Below are 23,544 nucleotides of genomic sequence, written 5' to 3'. Positions count from 1 at the left end.
CAACGTTATAGTTCCTTATGGGGACTAGTTTCATCAAATTCAACACATGAGTTTGAACTCAAACACTGACTGAAAGTGTGTTGTGGGGACGTCGTGAGTGTCCATTTTAAAGCAACAATTAACCTAGAAAATAATTCCCTGTGAAGGATAAAACTGGCCCTAAATACTCCACTAGCACTAAACTACAGGACACATGTCGTTACACGGTTTAATGTACTAATTTACACCAGATACGCATCAAAATATGCCTAAAAATCACTAAACCATGACAAAGAGAGACAGTAGACCTAAATCTTTAGTGATGAATGTGAACGTACCTGTTGAGGAGAGTTGATCTGAGCAGATTCATCATCCATCTGAGTCTCTGACTGGAGAGAAGGATCAGAAGCACTCGCTGCGCTGGTTTTAATGGCAACGCTGGTTATCTGTAAGAGACAACATTCATAATGACAAGATATTAGAACATGGAAACACAAGAGAGAAATCTGAAGCAGATACCACATGATTTCAGAGAAATAGACAAATCAACTTCATCTAAAACATTTATTCCTGTCCAGTCAACCCCTGTCTGCGCTCACACACATCTGGATAAAACCCGGCTTCATGGGGACCTTTCACACACCTTCATGGGGACCTTTCACACACAATGTTATAGTTCCTTATGGGGACTAGTTTCATCAAATTCAACACATGAGTTTGAACTCAAACACTGACTGAAAGTGTGTTGTGGGGACGTCGTGAGTGTCCATTTTAAAGCAACAATTAACCTAGAAAATAAATCCCTGTGAAGGATAAAACTGGCCCTAAATACTCCACTAGCACTAAACTACAGGACACATGTCGTTACACGGTTTAATGTACTAATTTACACCAGATACGCATCAAAATATGCCTAAAAATCACTAAACCATGACAAAGAGAGACAGTAGACCTAAATCTTTAGTGATGAATGTGAACGTACCTGTTGAGGAGAGTTGATCTGAGCAGATTCATCATCCATCTGAGTCTCTGACTGGAGAGAAGGATCAGAAGCACTCGCTGCGCTGGTTTTAATGGCAACGCTGGTTATCTGTAAGAGACAACATTCATAATGACAAGATATTAGAACATGGAAACACAAGAGAAAAATTTGAAGCAGATACCACATGATTTTATAGAAAGAGACAAATCAACTTCATCTAAAACATTTATTCCTGTCCAGTCAACCCCTGTCTGCGCTCACACACATCTGGATAAAACCCGGCTTCATGGGGACCTTTCACACACCTTCATGGGGACCTTTCACACACAATGTCATAGTTCCTTATGGGGACTAGTTTCATCAAATTCAACACATGAGTTTGAACTCAAACACTGACTGAAAGTGTGTTGTGGGGACGTCGTGAGTGTCCATTTTAAAGCAACAATTAACCTAGAAAATAATTCCCTGTGAAGGATAAAACTGGCCCTAAATACTCCACTAGCACTAAACTACAGGACACATGTCGTTACACGGTTTAATGTACTAATTTACACCAGATACGCATCAAAATATGCCTAAAAATCACTAAACCATGACAAAGAGAGACAGTAGACCTAAATCTTTAGTGATGAATGTGAACGTACCTGTTGAGGAGAGTTGATCTGAGCAGATTCATCATCCATCTGAGTCTCTGACTGGAGAGAAGGATCAGAAGCACTCGCTGCGCTGGTTTTAATGGCAACGCTGGTTATCTGTAAGAGACAACATTCATAATGACAAGATATTAGAACATGGAAACACAAGAGAGAAATCTGAAGCAGATACCACATGATTTCAGAGAAATAGACAAATCAACTTCATCTAAAACATTTATTCCTGTCCAGTCAACCCCTGTCTGCGCTCACACACATCTGGATAAAACCCGGCTTCATGGGGACCTTTCACACACCTTCATGGGGACCTTTCACACACAATGTTATAGTTCCTTATGGGGACTAGTTTCATCAAATTCAACACATGAGTTTGAACTCAAACACTGACTGAAAGTGTGTTGTGGGGACGTCGTGAGTGTCCATTTTAAAGCAACAATTAACCTAGAAAATAAATCCCTGTGAAGGATAAAACTGGCCCTAAATACTCCACTAGCACTAAACTACAGGACACATGTCGTTACACGGTTTAATGTACTAATTTACACCAGATACGCATCAAAATATGCCTAAAAATCACTAAACCATGACAAAGAGAGACAGTAGACCTAAATCTTTAGTGATGAATGTGAACGTACCTGTTGAGGAGAGTTGATCTGAGCAGATTCATCATCCATCTGAGTCTCTGACTGGAGAGAAGGATCAGAAGCACTCGCTGCGCTGGTTTTAATGGCAACGCTGGTTATCTGTAAGAGACAACATTCATAATGACAAGATATTAGAACATGGAAACACAAGAGAGAAATCTGAAGCAGATACCACATGATTTCAGAGAAATAGACAAATCAACTTCATCTAAAACATTTATTCCTGTCCAGTCAACCCCTGTCTGCGCTCACACACATCTGGATAAAACCCGGCTTCATGGGGACCTTTCACACACCTTCATGGGGACCTTTCACACACAATGTTATAGTTCCTTATGGGGACTAGTTTCATCAAATTCAACACATGAGTTTGAACTCAAACACTGACTGAAAGTGTGTTGTGGGGACGTCGTGAGTGTCCATTTTAAAGCAACAATTAACCTAGAAAATAAATCCTTATGAAGGATAAAACTGGCCCTAAATACTCCACTAGCACTAAACTACAGGACACATGTCGTTACACGGTTTAATGTACTAATTTACACCAGATACGCATCAAAATATGCCTAAAAATCACTAAACCATGACAAAGAGAGACAGTAGACCTAAATCTTTAGTGATGAATGTGAACGTACCTGTTGAGGAGAGTTGATCTGAGCAGATTCATCATCCATCTGAGTCTCTGACTGGAGAGAAGGATCAGAAGCACTCGCTGCACTGGTTTTAATGGCAACGCTGGTTATCTGTAAGAGACAACATTCATAATGACAAGATATTAGAACATGGAAACACAAGAGAGAAATTTGAAGCAGATACCACATGATTTTATAGAAAGAGACAAATCAACTTCATCTAAAACATTTATTCCTGTCCAGTCAACCCCTGTCTGCACTCACACACATCTGGATAAAACCCGGCTTCATGGGGACCTGTCACACACCTTCATGGGGACCTTTCACACACAACGTTATAGTTCCTTATGGGGACTAGTTTCATCAAATTCAACACATGAGTTTGAACTCAAACACTGACTGAAAGTGTGTTGTGGGGACTTCGTGAGTGTCCATTTTAAAGCAACAATTAACCTAGAAAATAATTCCCTGTGAAGGATAAAACTGGCCCTAAATACTCCACTAGCACTAAACTACAGGACACATGTCGTTACACGGTTTAATGTACTAATTTACACCAGATACGCATCAAAATATGCAGGGGTGCAAACACATGTATGGTCAAAAAAGAGAGAGGTAATCGAAGCCCTCGTCCCGCGGCAAATATCCATATACTACATTGCCACCACCATCCCCAACCCACCCCTATAGGCACATAGAGTCAAATGAAATTTAGAAAAACTATCTTGCACTTCTTCTTCTTGCTTTACTGCTACTTCCTGAAAACAATTTCACCTGATGATTTGAATAGCTCTTTTTGTAAAGAATTAATAATTCTAGGATGATTGGGGTAATTGTGTAGGGTAGGCCTAGTGCATCTGCACAGAAACTAATAAACATAATACAAATATAAATACAATAAAACACAAATACACGAGAAATAAAGCAGTGCTTTATGTTTTTCAGGTAAATTAACTGTATTAAGTATTAATACAGTTTAGCTTTTGACAAAACGTGATTTTTCTCTTTCTCTTTTGTTGTTTGATTAACTTTGGTGACACAAACAGCTGCAGGTATATTGGGTGCTGTCCCTTTAAGACGAATGCACGTATATAATACCGGTAATGACACGCATCCGTTTTATTTTGACTGCGTTTACGGGGAAACTCGTTGAGACGGACACTGGCTTATTTTTTCGTGCACATGTCTGTTCAAACACAAATAGATAAGAAAGAAAAGGGAATTCGGTGTTCACGAACTTCACGTGCTGTCTGCGACTGCGTGGCTCTGTGCGCCGACAGACCATCTACATTTGGATGTTAAATATAATATATATATCCTGATACAGCAAAGACAACGTCGGCAGTATTGACGGCAAAATAGGCTACAGAATATTTCGTTCTGTAGGCCTATTGACAGGGGCAATATTTGAAAATCGATAATTAGGCCTATTTTTTAGATTACAATTATATATGCATTTGTCAAAACCGAGAGACTTTCAAGCATCAAAATGTAATTTATTAATATGTATTTGCGCCTTCTATTTTGTCTGAAAACTTCCAACACTCTTGCGTGTCGCGTGAAAAATAGGCGTCGGTAGCGCTTCTATTTCTAGCACGCGGTTTCGGCGCGGCTCGAGAAGTGTGTGTGTCACGCAGGCATTGTGCTCTAACACAAGCTCTAACCAGTTAACATGAGAGCCGACATAAAAACGGACACTCCACGCCACGCAGAGAGAAATGTGATGCAGTGGCAGATCCAGAGTGAGACAGAAACACTAGTGGTTCACGCTTGCGCACATACTGCTGGTTTGGCGCGCAGTGTTCTGATTCGCTTATTTCCTATTTACTTGTTGGTGGACGCAATCCAGAATTACTGTTGGTTAAATTATAATCAGACCCTCAAACAACCCCCCCCCCCCCCCTTAAAAAACAAACTCTTCGGATCTGCACGATTCACACAAGTCACCCAAACTGACGTGAAAAAAGCGGGAGGCGCCGAAAAGCGCGCTGTTTGCACCCCTGAATATGCCTAAAAATCACTAAACCATGACAAAGAGAGACAGTAGACCTAAATCTTTAGTGATGAATGTGAACGTACCTGTTGAGGAGAGTTGATCTGAGCAGATTCATCATCCATCTGAGTCTCTGACTGGAGAGAAGGATCAGAAGCACTCGCTGCACTGGTTTTAATGGCAACGCTGGTTATCTGTAAGAGACAACATTCATAATGACAAGATATTAGAACATGGAAACACAAGAGATAAATCTGAAGCAGATACCACATGATTTCAGAATTAAAAAAAAAAAAATACAAAAACATTTACAATTAAAACATGTCTTCATTTTACATAGTTAATCTTTAGTTTATTTTTGTGATTACATTTCACCCATAAGTTGCAATAAGTCCATTGCATGCCACACATAACTTGCAGAAAGAAAAGTGGCCTAAGACTGTACCACCTCACTCTTTAAATGTATAAATTTTAGGGGTGGGGTAGAAACACTGACCTAAAACGTAACTTAACTTATCATTTATAGACATAATTAGATTCATAGATTTCTAATAGATTCAAATTATAATCTATTCAACCAACAACTTGCTTAACATGTTGCAACAATGATATATTCTGTACACAGTGTGCTTTGCAACATACTTGTGTTCTCCAAGGGTAGTCTTCTCCTCCATAATCATAGGCAATTTCTTCTCCTTCTTTAATGTCATCCAGGGCAAACAGACAAAGGTGAGGCTTTCCATTGACGTCAGTTTTCTTCATCTTACAATTTGGATATTTGTGGTCATCAATAACGATCCGCCGAAACGATCCATCTTCTCTTGAGGCATCAATACTTAAATATGAAAGCATGAGAAAAGGATGAATACAAGTATTACAATATACCACCCCAAATCAGTGTCTTTTTTTACTATAGTTTAGCACAGGGTTTCTCAAACTCAGTCCTGGAGGGCCACTGTCCTGCACAGTTTAGCTCCAAAACTGATCAAACACACCTAGCTGTGAGTTTCTAGTGATCCTGAAGACATTGATTAGTTTGCTCAGGTGTGTTTGATCAGGGTTGGAGCTAAACTGTGCAGGACAGTGGCCCTGCAGGACTGAGTTTGAGAGACCCTGGTTTAGCATAAGGAATATGGTGCAACTTGACTTCTTACCACCATGTTTTCCCTCGCCAAATGAAATCAAACATAAATGCAGCACAGGATGCGTGGTAACATGTTCTTCTTCTCTGCAGCTCTGCATCATTTATCATATCTCCCCTGTACTCAAAATCACCTTTGCAAAAGGCACCCTTTGCGAATAGACCACGTCCTGCAAAATACAGAATTTTTTTTTTTCACCAAAAATAAAATCTTATAGATAAAGGATGCCAAATACACAAAAAGACATCAATAGTTGGCAGCAGTATGGTTAGGACATGCATATGATGGTAAATATTAAATGATAAATCACACCACCTTACCTTTCACTGGATTGATATACTTCACATCTAATTTGAATGTTTTGTCAGTCTTCGAAACAACATGATGCATGGCATCCTTAAGGGGGCTGATTCGTGGTGGCATTTCAAACTGAGAGAAAAAAAATTGTAATAAATAATAGTGTGAAAATGGGGAGACATGCAGAATTAAACTAGCATGTTCAATAAGTAGATAAGAATGTTATTGTAATGTAACACTGCATTACAATGATATCGTATGTATCAATGTAAGACAAGAAATCAGAACTCAAGGATATCACATTTATTGACTAACTTACTAGCCTTGAGGGCATAAACTCAACATTTTCACTTAGGCTCTAATCTCTCACAAAACCAACATCTATATAATCCCAGGTAGCCTTGACAATTAACTACTTATTTGGCTCTTAACCTAACTACTCTTTTGAACGATCTCGCCATACAAACCCCAGTTTATTTTAACTACTGTCATAATTAAAACAAAGTTTATTCATTTAAAGCTACTTACCATTTCAGTGTTTTTATTTTTGCCTAACGTTACTTAATTGCTCTGTTAACGATATCAATACTAAAAGTCAAACACAAGTGTGATATTCCTCCCCCTCACCCTGTCCTGACAAGTAATAAAACATAACATTACCTTTAATTTAAAGTAGAAAATAATCTACTGTCCAGCACGCGAACTAGACAGAAACAGACTTAATAACCCAATTCCTTCATTAGCAATCAATCAGACTAAACACCTGACGAGACTTTTCAGTTGAAATGAAGTACTTAACATTACATTGTATGATTTTGTGATCGCTTATTGGAAAAACACAAAAACACGTCAGGCCACACTTAGCCTCAACAATTAGCACTAACTAGCTAGCAGCTAACGTTAGCCCGCTGCCTAATCTAATTAACCTAACTGGTTTCATACATATGTGCTTAACGTACCTTGAGCTTCACTTTTATCCTCTGCAGAAGTTTAGATCCTTAGTTGGCATCTCCAGTAAATAATCTTCTTCTTTGTCTTCCGTGTACAGTATCAATTTAATACTTATATTTTCAAGTTGTTGTTGAATTCCTTCCTTATGAGGACCCGGAAGTGGGCGGTACTCAACCATAATTGGAAAATGTGTGTGTGGAGAAGTGAGTGCATTACCAGCCAAAAATGTTTGGGGGCGCAGCTGAGCACACACTTCACACACTCACACTACCTCATAATCGTGTGTTATGGGCCAATGCTGAAACTCCGCCCAGCACCTTCAGAATAGTTCCTCTATTCAATTCAATGGGTCATCCTTATGGGGACCTGATTTTTGGTCCCCACAACGCAAGAGGTCCCCATTACGTGACTGTGTAAACAGATTCTTGTCCCCACAACGTGATAAATACCAACTCACACACACACACACACACACACACACACACACACACACACACACACACACACACACACACACACACACACACACCTACCTGCCGCCGTTCTATGCTCCTGTAATTACACCCATAACGGCCCAGAGGATCTCAGAGCTCCTGGTCTATAGCTTACATTATGGCCCTGCTTAGGAATCCCTCCTGGGCTGCAGTGCGTTTGGATAGATTGACCATGGCATATGTGTGTGCGTTTGTGTAGAGGTCCACAGGGATTAGCGTTGGATGTGGTCTTTAGCTTTTTAGAGTATAGTGAATGTAATCTGCATTAATGGCCTGCTGTGAAAAGACCCAGCGCTCACCTTTTCACTACAGGGTGTGTAGAAACAGCTGTTCCTGGGACTTTCACGCAACCCCGGTTTCCGTCTCAGAAAAGCTCCTCCCTCACATACCTGCCGCAATAGTGCCAAATCACCTTTGCCAGTTGCTAGAAACTCAGTCAAGTCAAGTCAAGTCACCTTTATTTATAGTGATTTATACAATTCAGATTGTTTCAAAGCAGCTTTACACTGATAACAGGAAAATAATGATGCAAACAGAATTCAATTCTGCTGTAAAGCAGCTCTAAAAAGACAACAGTAAACAGTCATTATTCAGTTGAAATCAGTTCAGTGTTGATTAATTTTGGTTCAATAACTGAGTTCAGTTCAGCTATAAAGCAGCTCTGCAGAAAACAGTGATGTCATCATCCAGCTGTGTTGAGTTCTCATCCAATAGTGCAGTCAGATCAATATTGCTGAATATTAAGTGTCCCCAACTGAGCAAGCCAGAGGCGACACAGTCAGATGTGTATTTATTTATGAATACATATAACTTTAGTGTTTAAAAACCTATATTCTGTTATAATACAACGTATTACTTTAATTTGATGAGACCGAAAACTAGGATGTAAGAGTCGTTACAAACGTGTCGTTACAAACCTGCTTGATTTTCTTTCTTCTGCGGAACACAAATGAAGATATTTTAAAGAATGTTTTGTTCATACAATGAAAGTCAGTGGGGTCCAAAAAACAACAATGGATCCCATTGACATTCCTTCTATAAAAAAATTTAAAAAACGGTAAAACGGTATTTTCCCGTATATCGTTATTTTTGTTTGGTAGAAGTCATAAAGGTTTGGAATGAGTAAATGATGACAGAATTTTCAGTCTTTGGTAAACTATCTCTTTAAGGCAAAAGAGTTTGATGCTATCCAGGCTTAAAATTAATGATATACAGTATATATATACGTATATTCGGTCTTGTCTAATTAAATATGCCATCTAGCAATATATTTTTCAGCAATTGTGGTCAAATATCATAGATAAAGTTCTTGATCCACATGTCATGATCTACAATCTCATCCATCATCATGTTTTTTTCTCTCTCTTTTCACCTTCTCATTTGTCAGCTTTATCTTCTGCATCTCCCTTTCCTTTCTCTCTTTTTTCACTCACATATATTTCTGTAGCTCTTCCCCCACCATTGTATTCTCTGTCCTTTCCCCACACTCATATCTCATCATCATTAGTTTTAGAGACAGTCAGACTAGCAGGCTGAGGGCACACATGTAGTCATTTATCCTTCTGTTGGCTTTCTGTTCCTTAGTGCATCACTAATCAGCAGATAGGCTCCTGTATTCATACCCAGAGCTTCATAAAACCCAGAGCTGACTGCCAATAAAGTCACACAATGGCCAACTACAAGCCCCAAGGCCAGGGGTCTAACCCTCATCTTACCTCTCATCCTGTCTCTCTCTCTCTCTCTCTCTCTCTCTCTCTCTCTCTCTCTCTCTCTCTCTCTCTCTCTCTCTCTCTCTCTCTCTCTCTCTCTCTCTCTCTCTCTCTCTCTCTCTCTCTCTCTCACTTCTCAATTTTTTATAATTCTCTTTCTGGCACTGGTGGATGGATGGTGCCATACTAATGGTGGTACATTTTACTATACTGCAGAAAATACATGTATGTCTTCAAGTCAATGTAAAATCAGAATTCACCCCATTTACAGTTTTAAAGTGTCCCAATTATGCTATTTTAAAGGTTCCTAGTTTAGATTGGGAGGTCTCCTACAATGGGTTTACATGCGTCAAAACACTTTTCTCATAATATGCATCACCTCATTTCTCAAATAGTCTGAAAACAGTTTGTTCAAAGATTCAGTCTCTCTAAACCCCTCCTTTCCGAGAGCCTACTCTGCTCTGATTGGTCAAACGACCCAGTTTGTTGTCGGTAACGAAACAGCCATTACCACATCTGAATTTCAGCTCTGGATCTTCTTCAGCACTTCAATACACAGTGATACGAACAGTAACAGTGGCGTTGGTTTTTCCTTATGAATTCCAATGTGAGTACTCACGATTTTGAAATGCATGCAAAGTGGATTTGTCGACAACACGAACCAAACTCTTCCAGTCTCAGCTACAACTACAGTGTTTGAGGATGGGTCAGAGTAGATATTGTTCGCAGGCAGCCAATGAAGATCATAGGCTGGCATTATACATTGTTACGTAGAAATGTAACAGTGAGAGAGACTAAAATTACTGACGACTCGGTTCAGGCAGTTTAGAACTGATTCTTTCTTTTAGGAGACAATAACTTTATTTGACATGCACTATGATCTTTAAAGTTTTGCAGACCTTTATCATTTACAAACTATATTACACACTGCATGAAAGATCACTTTCTGGTCTTGTTGTTCATGATTCTGTTCATGTTTTTAAGGATTTAAAAAAATATATATCTGCAATTTTCCACTTAAATATAATAACTTGCTCCACTTCTGAAATGACTTACTCTTTCAAACCCCTCCAACCACCTGGCTTTAACAATTATGCAGAAACAAGAAAACAGTTATGCATATAAAATATATTATATATATATATTTTTTTTAAATCTTGTGTACATACAGTGTAAATCATAAACGTCATGAAAACATCTGTAGAATGTCATTCTACCTGACATAGAACATTTTAGAAATACATTGCAAATGAGCAAGCATTCTAAAATCTAAACACACACACACACACACACACACACAAACAGGCTCCATAAACATCAATGCTGCCCTGGGCTCCAGTTTGATCTAGAATGTGACATTTGTCTTTCAAAAGACCAGAATGTGAGTGTGGATGTAAACCAGTTATTACAGCATTACAAACAAATGCTGTGAAGGAATAGTTTGCTCTAAAATTAGCATTCTGTCATCATTTACCTGTATGGTTTCTTTCTTATGTGGAACGTAAACCGTCCAGGTAGCTTTTTTCCATTATAGAGAAAGAGTGTGACTAAATAATGACATCATTTTCATTTCTAAGTGAAGAATTCCATACAAGCATGTCATTAATTTCCTTTTAATTCTACATGTTCACCTTTTATATAAGTGTTTTTATATCGGCGACTGGTTAATCCTTTATGTTCAGTTGTAGTATCATGATAAGTGATCTTGTATTGTAGCAATAGTTACTGCTCCAAGCACTTGATTGTGTTTGAGTGCGAGTACACAGACATAAGCCCCTGTCCATCAGGTAGACTGGCGTCATGCCCCTGGCATTGAATGGGAGATGATTATTTTCATGCTGGGTCTCTTGTCATATCTCTCCCTGCTGGGAGTCTTATCAAATGTAAATACACGCTGCAATGTGCTTCATGCCCGGGCTCAGCTGTTGTTTTCTTTACACCCTACCGCCCACCACCCCACCCCACTGCTCAATCCCTCCACCCACAAAACTCTCACTTTTCAGCTCTGCTTAGTTTGAAATATTATAATTAAGATGAGGCTTCTGGGACAACTAGGAAGATCTTGTCTAAATGTCTGCAGGCTATATGGCTGTGCTGGTTTTTATCAGCAAAACTCATCCAAATATACATTTTTCTGCATATTTTTAAATGGCCTGCTAATAAAATGTTGTTTATTGTTATAGCATTTAGCTTTTTTAGTATTAATATCACAAATGATTAATTATTTTAGACCGTGAGCTCAGATAAATCTGGAAATAAGAAAATGTATCTATATTTGAATATTATTTTATTCTATAATCTTTACAACATAAAATATAACATTTATATGTTACATTATAAAACAGAAACATTATAAACATATTTGTTGATGTTGTTAATGACTAATTATAATTCATTAGAATAATAATTAATAATAACAATAATAATAATTTCATTATTTTAAATATTCAAATATATTACATTTACAGCATTTTATATATATATATATATATATATATATATATATATATATATATATATATATACACACATTTTAAAATTATTATTATTAGTAGTAGTGGTACTAGTAATAATAATAATTTTAATAATAATAATAATAATAATAATAATAATAAATTAATTTATTAATATTATTGTGTTTTTAAAAACTTATTTAAAAATTAGAGATTTATATTATCATATTTTATATGATGAATAGCTAATATATAGAATATATAATTGTCACTATAATTATAGCTAATATACAGTAATAAAATATTGTTATTGTTGTTGCTGTTGCTGCTGTTGTTGTTGATCTGAGATTTTTTTTAAATAATTTTCACATTTCAGAGATGTATCGCTTTGTGATTTTATACTTTAGACACCAAGCCAGAATTCATCAATAAAAACAAGCATAATTTCTAGCTATAACAGCTCTTTTCACCCCTTTTGCTCTCTGTAGGACCCTGGATTTGCTTCCTTTATCATTGACCAGCTGCAAGTGCCTGATTGGTCGCTGAAAGGAGGACATGAAGGAAGGAGGTGTCAGGTGTGTGGAACACCTGCACAGCAGCTAAAACAGCAGGCGCTTCAGACTCTCCAAGAACTGTACCCTGGTTCCCACATGCCATCCCTGCCTCCCAACACCTTCCCTGGGCATCCCACCAAGCTGACGACTCACAACGTGGTCACTCTTTCCTCCAGACCTACCAAATCAAGGATACCTCACCCGGCGCACAGCGTCCTGCCTGTGGGGGAGCGGCAACGTGAGCTGGGCTGGTCTCAGAGCCCGTCTCCCAACGCTGGTCCACTGAAACCCAGTGTGCAGGTGACCATGGGAGGAAGACCCCTGACGGGGACCATCGGCTCAGTCACCATTCAAGCCCAGCAGTATTTAGAGGGCATGTGGAGCATCTCACGCGTCAATAACTTCCTGCCTCAGCCAAACCCGGTATGCAACCTTCCATTTCTCTCACAAGATCTTTTGTTTATGTGTTAAATACATGTATTCGATCACATTTACTACTGTGCTACAAAACAAACTCCTAATGTGTTCAATTTATAAGTGACCACGTTTATTCCCTGCAAAGGTTTTATCGTTCACAGTAGGAACAGGGTGTCATTTTGATGCACTTTTGCATCTTTTCAAGTCAAAAGTGCTGCTGTTATTGTCATATAATGGTTGAGAGGAATGGAAAAGTTCACTTTGAAGGGCTTTTTGAAGCATTATTGTTTCGAAGTGCTCAGCATAAGCATCAGTTATAACGTTCGGTCCGGTTATGTGAGCTACATCTGTCTGAATGAGTCGCAGTTGAAAACACCTGCATAACTGAATCACATGCACTCAATTAGACATGGAGAGCATGCTTGAAACATAATGCACTAAGACTGTGTGTTAACATTTTATGCAGCTTCATTGACAGATTTGTAAATCTCTAGTGCAGTTTCACATTGTCAGTGCACCTGTTGCTTTATGAGTGAGTGTTTTGGAAATTAGTATAATGTTTTCAATGAATGTTGCAGGGTTCGGTATTGCTGTTTCAGTATCACTTTATGATGAGGTTTATGCACTACCATTCAAAAGTTTGGGATCAGTAATATATATATATATTATATATATATACTGTATATATTTTTTTTCAAGAAATTCATACTTCTATCCAACAATGACATGTTGAATTGATCAAAAGTGATAGACTTTTACATTGATACAAAATAATTATATTTTAAATAAATGCTGACCTTTTGAATTTTCTATTCAACAAAGAATCCAGAGATCACAGTATCATGGTTTCTATAAAAATGTTAAGACACCAACCGGTTTCAACTCTGAAATCAACATTCCCAAATCAACATATTAGAATGATTTCTGAAGGATCATGTGACACTGAAGACTGGAGTAATAAAGATGCTGAAAATTCAGCTTTGCCAACAAAGGAATAAGTTACATCTTAAAGTATATTACATTTTTTTATTTTGTAATAATTGTTCACAACATTACTGTCTTTACTGTATTTTTGATCAAATAAATGCATCCTTGGTGAGCATAGACTTCTTTCAACTTACTGACCCTAAAATTTGAACAGTAGTGTATATATACAGCAATTTAAATAAATGCAAATATTTATTGTTATTGACTGGTGACAATATTCTCATAATGGCTGAATGTCATGTGATCATCATCTGTCTGATATATTGGTCTCAGTCATATATCGATCGATCGCCAGAATGCAGGTTTGGCAGATTGACAGCTTGAGGAGTTCATTTTATTACTCCTGCGTTTTATTGACTGCCTGCCTTACTGCACTGTTACATTCCACAGTGGACTGCTGAAGCTGTATAAGTGTACAGCTTCAGCGTGTTAAACTAAACAAAACTCACCACCACGGGTGGACAGCTCAACTATTTCTGTCTGTCTTCCAATGCCGAGTCTCTGCTCCATCAGAGCAGTATCTAATTATAATACATATCACATCTTTTTGTGGTGTTGACAATCTTTTGCAGTTGCCTTTGATAGAGCCTTTTTGTTCCTGCCAACAGTTACCGCTATTGACGAAAGGGGATTAACAATAGTGATGCCAGTGCATTTTATTTTTGCACTAATGTCAACAAGTGCTTTTATTCCAGCGAGTGAGCCGACACAGAAGCTTTTAGCAACCAGCATGTGCTTGTGCACAGACAAAGCAAAAAGCCTTGGATAAGAAACCGGCTCAATGCTGGCCCAGTACGTCTTGAAAAACTAACAGAAGCTGTTTGCCTTGTGGTACTTACCCAAACACACCACTCGCACATGTAGTTTGTGCATGAACGGGAATTGCTCTGAGCTCTGTTTCCCCCTAGTTCAAAGATGTGCCTTGTATAATTTGGAACGGCTCCTTCATTTCATTAGATTGGAGGGATGACAATATTGCATGCAGTGCGCTGGGACTTCAGCAGAGCCTTGAGCAAAGAGCTTTAATTCATCTGATTTCTGTGGGGAAAAATGACAATCGGCAGGAGGAAAGAGGAGGAGATAAAGCCTTTGAGATGGACTGAGTCTGACAGGAAGTCTTTGGAGGGGCCGTGTGTTCTGTGAAGTAGATTTTTATGTCTCTTCTAGTGGGTAAAGATACATCACTACTTTTGAAGCAGGTGAGAGTTCCTCAAAAGCAAGAAGTGAAACATCAAATGGCAAGGAGCACTTTGATGCAGAATCAGGGCATTCATCATCAACACATGATGAAGAAGTTGACAGCTGTCAAGTTTAGATTCAAACATACGCCTGAAATGCTTAGACAGACCACGTGTGAGTGTGTATGTGTGTGTGTGTGTGTGTTTTGAGCACTTACTCTGTTAATACCATTGCATTCCTTTTAAGTCCTTTGGATTACTTAGATAAATACCATGATGCATGGATATGTGTAACGAATATAGACCAGTGTGTGTAAACCCCACTCCCCTATCCAGCCTTCCACGCCGGAGACCAGGGTTTGAATCCCGCTCGGAGCAGGTCGAGCAGGACTGGTTACATTTGGTGGCAGAAGCCGGATGGGAGTCAGGTTTAGGGGGTGAGGTCTTTAGCGTCCTTTTTCGCTCGCCCACCTCCCACGCCGCAGCGGGTCGAGTAGGACTGGTTACATATGTTCCATGGTAACAAGTGGTTACAATATTCAAGTACCATGGTATTACCATCTGATAATATCAATGTGTTACCATCATAATAACTGTTTATATAGGGGTATAAAAACACATTCAGACCCACACTTATGAAAGTGTATATAATTTTCATGTTTTTACACATAGCCACACTTCCTACATGTAGGCTGCACCAAATCGTCAGCTTAATCTTGATTCCTCTTAAGCTTGTTTTGGCCAAAATCTAAGACAGTATCGCATTCATCATTTTCAATGAAGACATTTCCAGAATGCATTGCAATGAGCACAGTCAAATTTAAAAAAAAAAAAAAAAAAATCTGATTAGAAGCACCTTTAAAAAGAGAAAGAAAAACTGTATTGAAAGCATGTTACTGTCAGCTTTATTGCTCTTTGCTCGAGCTGGAAGATAAAATTATTAGAGCATATCGAGGTGGGATTTTCCACGTGTGGCTTCATATGGGCTGGAATGACCTAGTGGCCTACTGGGAGCCCAAAACCAGGAATCCTTAAGCAGCGTGAACAGACTGTGATCTACCACCCTCTGAGCGAGAGAGAGAGAGAGAGAGAGAGAGAGAGAGAGAGAGAGAGAGAGAGAGAGAGAGAGAGAGAGAGAGAGAGAGAGAGAGAGAGAGAGAGAGAGAGAGAGAGAGAGAGAGAGAGAGAGAGAGAGAGAGAGAGAGAGAGAGAGAGAGAGAGAGAGAGAGAGAGAGAGAGAGAGAGAGAATTTATGCTGCTTCTTTCTATAAAGGAAAGGGAAAGACACAGACCTTCGAAGGGAGATGCGAGTAGTAGGATTTTGGTGTGGTGTTTACTGGGTGTAGGGTGTAGCATAAAGAGAATACCTGATTTTATTGAATGCTAGGAGCTCTTGCAGCTGTACTTTAATGACCCGACCTGGGGATACAGCATGCGCACCTCGTGCTCTGTGTCTGACACTCATGAAAACAGCTTGACTGGAGGGCTTAAGTCCTCAAAAACCCATAGTGGGTTTTTTGACAGCTGCTTCAGTGTGTGTGTGCGTGATTGTGTGTCTAATGTCTGTGTTTGTGAGTCCCAAATTCGGTATCGCTCCGAGTGCGTAGCCCCTTAAACATCCTGTTGATGTGAAACCTGACACTCGCTTCTTCTTTATCTGTACGTGGGGGGATTACCATCCTGTCCAGATAGACACCATTCGCTGTCAGTGTGACGCTGTTTTGATTTATCACGGCTCGTCTGAAATCGGAATGCCATGCGTTGTGAAATGACTTTGACATTGTCATGTTTTTTGTGTTGATGAATGCTAAGTTCAAATGAGCCCTTTCTGACTTCTCACAGACATAAAAACCTGGACACTGTAAAGCAGCTCAGATAAAAAGTGGCAGGAACAGCTATTGTGTATGTGTAGACATTCACAGAAACAAATTTAGTTCTACAACAGAACTGACAGACATAACAATTATTGATTTCAACCCTAAACAGAAAGCAATTATAGACATAAACACAATACAGAGGCATCTGAATAAACAGACATAAACAACTCAAACAAAACAAATCCATTTTTTCTCTGCTTTGTTTAGAATCCCCCATCCCTCAAGTTGAAGCTTATGTTTTAGTAATTATTCAACCAAAAGTCACAGTTCAACAAAGTGCAAACTAGAAACATCTCAAAATGCATGCTACTTGTCGTAGTCCGCCTCATGTGAGTAATCCTTCCATGTGTCTGAAGGTTTGTGATGTATGAAGCTCATATGTCATCCTATATAAATATTTCTCCTGTCAGAGTTGCATCGACACATCACGCACTGGATGGGATATGCTTCATGAAAAGATTGTTAATGATGTTATTTTAGTTGCCAGACATGAATCCAGAGCAAACACTAATCCAGCCATTATGCACAACCACCACAACGTAGCTGACATGCCACGCTAAAGCCATGGTTGTCTATTGCTCAATGTGTTTAACTCACGATAGTCTCTGGGAAATGGCCCAACCTTACCTGAAGCCTTTTAGCACTCTGCCTACTTTCAAAACAAGCACTTGACAGATCATATTGATTGTGGGTTTAACTACTTAGTTACTCACAGACCTCTGAGACAAAGAGTGACTTTGGTACAATAATGAAAACATATCTGAATGAATGGTTTCCAGTTCAGGGATATTTAACAAGCTGCAAAAGAACTCTAAAAACTCTATTCCTATTCCAAAAATGCGAAAAAGCAATTCCTCACAGACTCCATGCAAGAATTAAGTAACAACATTTCAAATGTCAGAATGTATAGTTGATTCATAGAATCATGCTCTGTTCACTTCAACTCGCCCACTTGCTATTCCTTCACTAAGCTTTTGTGTGGATACCATTGGAGACACTGACAGAAGACTAGTTTCTTGAACTGGCCTCTTTCTCGAGTGCAGAGGAAGATGTGCCTATATTGCCTTGGGTCATGAGAGACCGACCTGGTGGACCCATTTCTGGATTGACAACCCCTGCATCTTGCTAAGGATTTCACATTTCTTGTGTGCCTGTCTAATCTCAACCCATTGAAACCCTATTCATACCTTTAGTACAGGGATGAATGTTCCTCCCTGGTGGCTAATTATGTACTTTATCATAAATGCATGCGAGTAATTGTTACCCACTTCATTTTTATACGTGACCTTTGAAACATAATTCGCAAGGGAACTGCCTCTATGTCCTTGTAAAGACTTGCTGCCTGTTTCTTCTAGAAGGTGTAGCCTAGGCATAGGATTCTTGGAACTGTGCAAGTTAGCGTAAGATAATTTAGTATCTCATTATTGAATTCCAATGTTTTAAGCATCATAAATCCTGCTTCTTCCCACCCCAGTCACAAGGCCTCGTGGGTCAAGCAGAGCAGAGCGAATGGTCTTCAGACACCACCATCTCCAGAGTGTCCATAACTCCCTCCAGACAGAGAAGTCAGGTTCAGGTTGGCCAGGCTATGCCCTCTTCCTCCGACCATCCCAGTTCAGCTGCGGCATCCTTCTTCATCAGGTAAGAAAACACATTTACCATAAATCACTTAATGGATCCTCAAACATCTATATATAGCAATGCTTTGTTATTAAAGGTACACTATGTAACTTTTTTTTGTTCAAAATTAACATAATTTAAATTATGAGTCAATACATCAATTCTTCTTCCAAAACGTTTTTGACTTATCATGACGTTTTGACTTACCCTGATTCACTATGGTAAGCCTATTATAAGTGTTTATATTTTAGACCTAGCAGGATGGGTTTCGCGGGACATTGCGTACATACGTTACTCGCCTGTGCGTGTTACTGTTAAAAGTTACTGTACATAGTGTACCTTTAACTAAATACTTAAGAATTTTTACCTTCAGAATATAATGCCAAGGTTATAGATTTTGGACTTGGTATAATGTGGTGTATTATGCTTTGGCATAGTAGCTATAGACTGGCAACCAGCTTTCTTGAGAAAGACACCTAACCCTAGGTTGCTTCAGGGGAATTGTCCCTGTAGGAAGTGTACTTAAAGTTGCTTTGAATCGAAGTGTCTACTAGAGCAGTGCCTAAATTAAATGATGGCATGATTTTAGGAACATGCATTCTAGTCTTTTATAAGTCAGTGTATTCTCAATTCCACTGGTATGTGGAAAGGGGTGGTGACAGGAATGCTTCTGGAATGCTCCTGGAAAACACATTTGACATATTTCTCAAGCCAAGTGACAGCATGGGACATTAAAGAGTGTTCAGGGGCCTCTCCCTTTGTGGAGAATGAGGGCGGCCGAGGTTTTAGATCCGCTTTGGATGCTGCCACCTGCCCGATCACTTCCAGGTCATTCTGAGACAACAGACAGATGTGACCCCATGTTGGACAAGGTTAATTTTTTCAGTCTGATTAATAATTGCTTGTCTGTTTTCTTTGGAATTGATTTCAAAAGAAGCGGATAGCAGGGAGGCTGTTGCGTCACAGAACGAGAAAGATGAGGAAGAGAGAGAGAAAATAGATTTGTTTTGGTCTCTTAATTTAAACTCCTGGGTGGATGAACAGAAGAAGTAGGAAATCATGTCAGGTACCACCTCTTGTTTCATCGCAAATAGTATTGCCTGCCAAGAATTTTATTGTTATGGTTTGGAATGAGGTCAGTTATCATTTTGGACACCCTATTATCCTTGGAATACTGGTTCCAAGACTAGGACAAACTGTACATAACTTTGTTAATAACAGCCACTAATTTTATGTGGCTAACTGTCATTAAATTAGTAAACAAAGACAGAGAAATGTAATAACTGCACTAGATCAGGGACTATGGGATAGACAATCCACTCATACATGCATGAGTGGTAAAAATCCTAATATTTTCAATATTCTCAATCTGTGGCGTGTTTTGAGAGACTTTGACTAGATGTGGTCTGACATAAGTTTGCATCAATGTTAGTTTTCTATAAGAAGTCAGGCTAGTTGATTTAAATGCATGTTTTAAGCAGTAAAACAAGTGCAAGTGATTCTTTGCTATTTATTTTAAAACAAGGCCATTACTATCTTAATAACATGTCTTGCTCCACCTAGAAATTTACTAAGACTTTCAGACACCTGATGTTTGACCTGATCAGAGTGTGCAGAATAAGAAATGCCGGTGCAATGTCTTGCTTTTAGGCTTGCCAAAAAATGTATGAGGGGCATCCTCTAAATTAGTCATTATCAAACTTCTACATTTAAATTAAGAGCTGGTAGTGAACATCCAGAGCTGCAGTTATTCCTCTGTGTGCACTGGGCCTTTAGACTGCTTGTACAACAAGCAGGAGGCTGGATCCTCTTGTAAGTCAAATGTTAATTAGAGTGCAATTAGAGTTGCACAGCGGAGAGGAGAGCAACGGGGGACAAAGTAAATCTGTTCCTAGTCATCCATTCAGTGTTATGATCTTATCCATTTAATTCCAAAACATTTTAAATAAAATTTCAGAACAGCAGTGATCAGAATCCATCTTTGACCACCTCTGAATATGGTTTTAGTGCTCTAATCACAATGTTTCTTGGGTGTAGTTAATGTACACATGGCTTTCACTGCTTATATGTGTTATCTTAGTTCTTCTTGAGGCCAAAATGTTGCCTTATAATTGCCTTACAATATCAGTCTCTCAACTTTCATCCCCAAAAAATATATATTATGGTATTACATTATAAACGAACACTACTATAATGGTATTGAAGTACCTTTTAAATACATTGATCTATGAAAAAGGTAATCAGTAAGTTCAATGATATTAGATCTGGTACTATTGCTGAACCATGCTACTGCCACAGTCCTTTTGTAAGGCATCTTTGGCTATAGTATGGTGATTTAACTTTCTTTTATTCAGACAGTACTGTATTTATTATCTATTGAGAAAATAGAAGCGGACGATGAGTAGATGCATGGCTCAGAAGTTGACTTTTCCCTAACCCCCATTCTCGGCATATGCTCCAGAGTGGCGGAGCATATGATTAGTGTATTGACATACTAGCTGGCTCCTGTAATGAATACAGACACAAGGCCCAAAGAGATTCCCAGAGCTTTAGGATGCCTTGGCTATTCCAACTCAGTGCTCCGCGAGATGAAATGGTACTGAGCATCGTGTGCAGGGTCATGTGAATGAATCATCTGAGCTTTTGCTAGGAGGGAATTGGGGTAGAACTGATTAAAAGGATATGACTGTTTTAGACGGCCACATGCTCCATTGACTCCAAAGGGGATGAGACAAAGAGAAAGAAAATGAGGATGAGAGATTTGTCTGTCTAGAGATCAGAGCGCCTGTCCACGTGGATATAAAATGTGCAATGAATGCTAAAAGATTTGGGACCAGATTTACTAAACATGGCAAATTAGCGTGAGAGCACAATCCCATAAAAGTGCCTATGGGAGTGGAAAGTTCTGTGTGTGATCTACTGACAATGCGCAAATTAAAGAACGCAGAAGAAGCCAGATCATTTCCATAATGACCAATGCAATCTACCAAGAGCTAGCTTTTCTACCTCTACCTTTAGAATCTACCTTTTTTTTGGTGGTAAATAATGGCACAAATGCCAGTAAATTGACGAGCGCAAACCTTAGCAAATCACCTTGCTTGATTTATATAAATATTCTCCTCCCATAAACTTTGCATCTGAGAGGAAAATTCCTACAAATGCAAATGCAAATAGATCAGCAACAAAAATAACCCTGTCCACGCCTTTTCAGCGCTAGTTTTTCACTGCGTGTCTTTAGTAAACTCTGACAATAGTTTTTTAATGCCAAAAGAGGGTTTGCGGTGGCGCAAGCTGTAAATCTGGCCCTTGGTGTTTGTGTGTGTGTGTGTGTGTGTGTGTGTGTGTGTGTCTGTGTATGAATGTGCATCATGGGTTTTAAATGGGAAAGTGCTGAATACAAATCTTTCACTGAAGTTTTAGGTTAGTGATCTAACTGAAAGGTTCTTTAAACACTGATGTGTATGGATGACAAAATTTCATACAGAGTATAATGCCTTTAACTGTAACAAATGTATTGTTGAAGGTTGCGAATTTGTGACAAAAGCCCTCCTCGGAGAGGGTTGTAGCATGCTGATAGCATGCTGTGCTTTAGCATGCTAATAGTCTAACAGTACCTGTTACAATGTGTCTACACTGGAAGTGAGTGGTGCATTGTGATGTGACAAGACTGTTCCTGCCTTATAAGCACTGTGATTTCACTGTCTACATATTATGCTTATTCACATGCAATATAGACATTGTGTGATGCTGAAGTAGTGCTAAAATTCATTCCTTTTAAAGTGCTGACACAACTCATTAGTTGACCACTCTTTTTACAGTCTATGTGAGCACCCAGTCCAAGTTTAGGGTTGCAATTTCAAGGTGTGTAAACGGAGGGTATATGTTTGTACATGCATGTATGCTGGTCAGCATGTAAGAGGCACAGCTGTTTGTTGGTGTGTGGACTTGCAGTGGCATTGAGCACACACTGTTAAACATTTTTTATGGCCTAGCACTCATTTTTAGTTGCCTGTCCAGGTGAGCTTAAACAGTAATGACTATGATTGAAGTAAACATTCCACTGTAATTACTTAAACAACAATCCAGACTTTCACCAGACAAAGTGCTTTGTTGCGCTGGTCTTAAGGAGTAACCATAGAAACAAAGGGAAGTTAATTCATGGGATGTTTATGTTGTGGCTTCAATAAACATCATTGCCAGTTGAAGATACAAGAAAGGGAGACATTAGCCCACATGAACTACGAAATGACATTCTTTCTTGTGACACATCTGAATTGCTTTCCTATACACTAGTTCACAGTTGTTCCAACTAGAATAGTACATTTTAACATTTTAAATTATTATTATTTATACTACAGGGCTGTTGAATGCTTGAATCTGATTGGTTGAAGAACGTTCTAAGGTGTGCATTATTTTCAGGGAAACGCACAGCTAAAGTAGTTCCAGGCAGGTCTTGACCGCATTACAGTTCCATATCACTTCGCGTAGTTAACGGTAATAACGGAAAATAGGATACAATTCATAACAAGAAATAACATGCAGCCGCATGCGCTTGATCTGCAGTTTTCAATGTCTAGCTTCACAATCAATGGAAACATGCAGTTTAATTTTAATAAATAAAGTATATAGTCCTAGGCTATCTATAATCAATAGAAAATTAAACTGAAAATAGGCTAAATAAATGGATAGTCCTGCAGCACGGATTTTTATATATAACAAATAAATAATTATTGATAGGTCTACTTGTTAAAGGGGCTTTGTGTTTCATTTATTTGGCTAGTCTACTGTCATCTGTCAATAATAGAAAAATGAATGAACAAATTAATTATAACGAATTGAATTAATAAATAAATAATAATATTGACGCACATGCTTTTCTGTCTCATTTTTGCAACATCTCTCTATAATAACTGCATTAATAACTGCATAAAGCCGGGGACACACTTTAAGGCCGGTTATGAATGTAATTTGATACTTATGAC

General features: G+C 38.7%; 1 protein-coding gene and 1 long non-coding RNA gene across 3 annotated transcripts in view; one reads left to right on the top strand and one right to left on the bottom strand.

Annotated features, from left to right (window-relative positions):
- Positions 1 to 23,544, top strand: part of kif26ab (kinesin family member 26Ab) — a 115,064-nt gene that overhangs the window by 45,956 nt on the left and 45,564 nt on the right. For both annotated transcript variants that reach the window (XM_079854257.1, XM_079854258.1), the window contains exons 3-4: positions 12,418 to 12,906; positions 18,417 to 18,583. In XM_079854257.1, the coding sequence (XP_079710383.1) occupies positions 12,418 to 12,906; positions 18,417 to 18,583 (656 nt within the window). The remainder of the gene's footprint in view (positions 1 to 12,417; positions 12,907 to 18,416; positions 18,584 to 23,544) is intronic.
- LOC307148605 lies at positions 6,061 to 7,372 on the bottom strand. The gene is made up of 3 exons (XR_013819465.1): positions 7,282 to 7,372; positions 6,346 to 6,454; positions 6,061 to 6,194 (listed from the first exon to the last, which is right to left on the bottom strand). It is a non-coding gene; the product is annotated as an uncharacterized lncRNA (long non-coding RNA).

Source organism: Squalius cephalus, assembly GCF_949319135.1.
Source record: "Squalius cephalus genome assembly, chromosome: 20".
NCBI classification, from domain to species: Eukaryota; Metazoa; Chordata; class Actinopteri; order Cypriniformes; family Leuciscidae; genus Squalius; species Squalius cephalus.
Note: the sequence above shows the minus strand (reverse complement) of the source record. Positions and strands in the feature narration are given on the sequence as shown.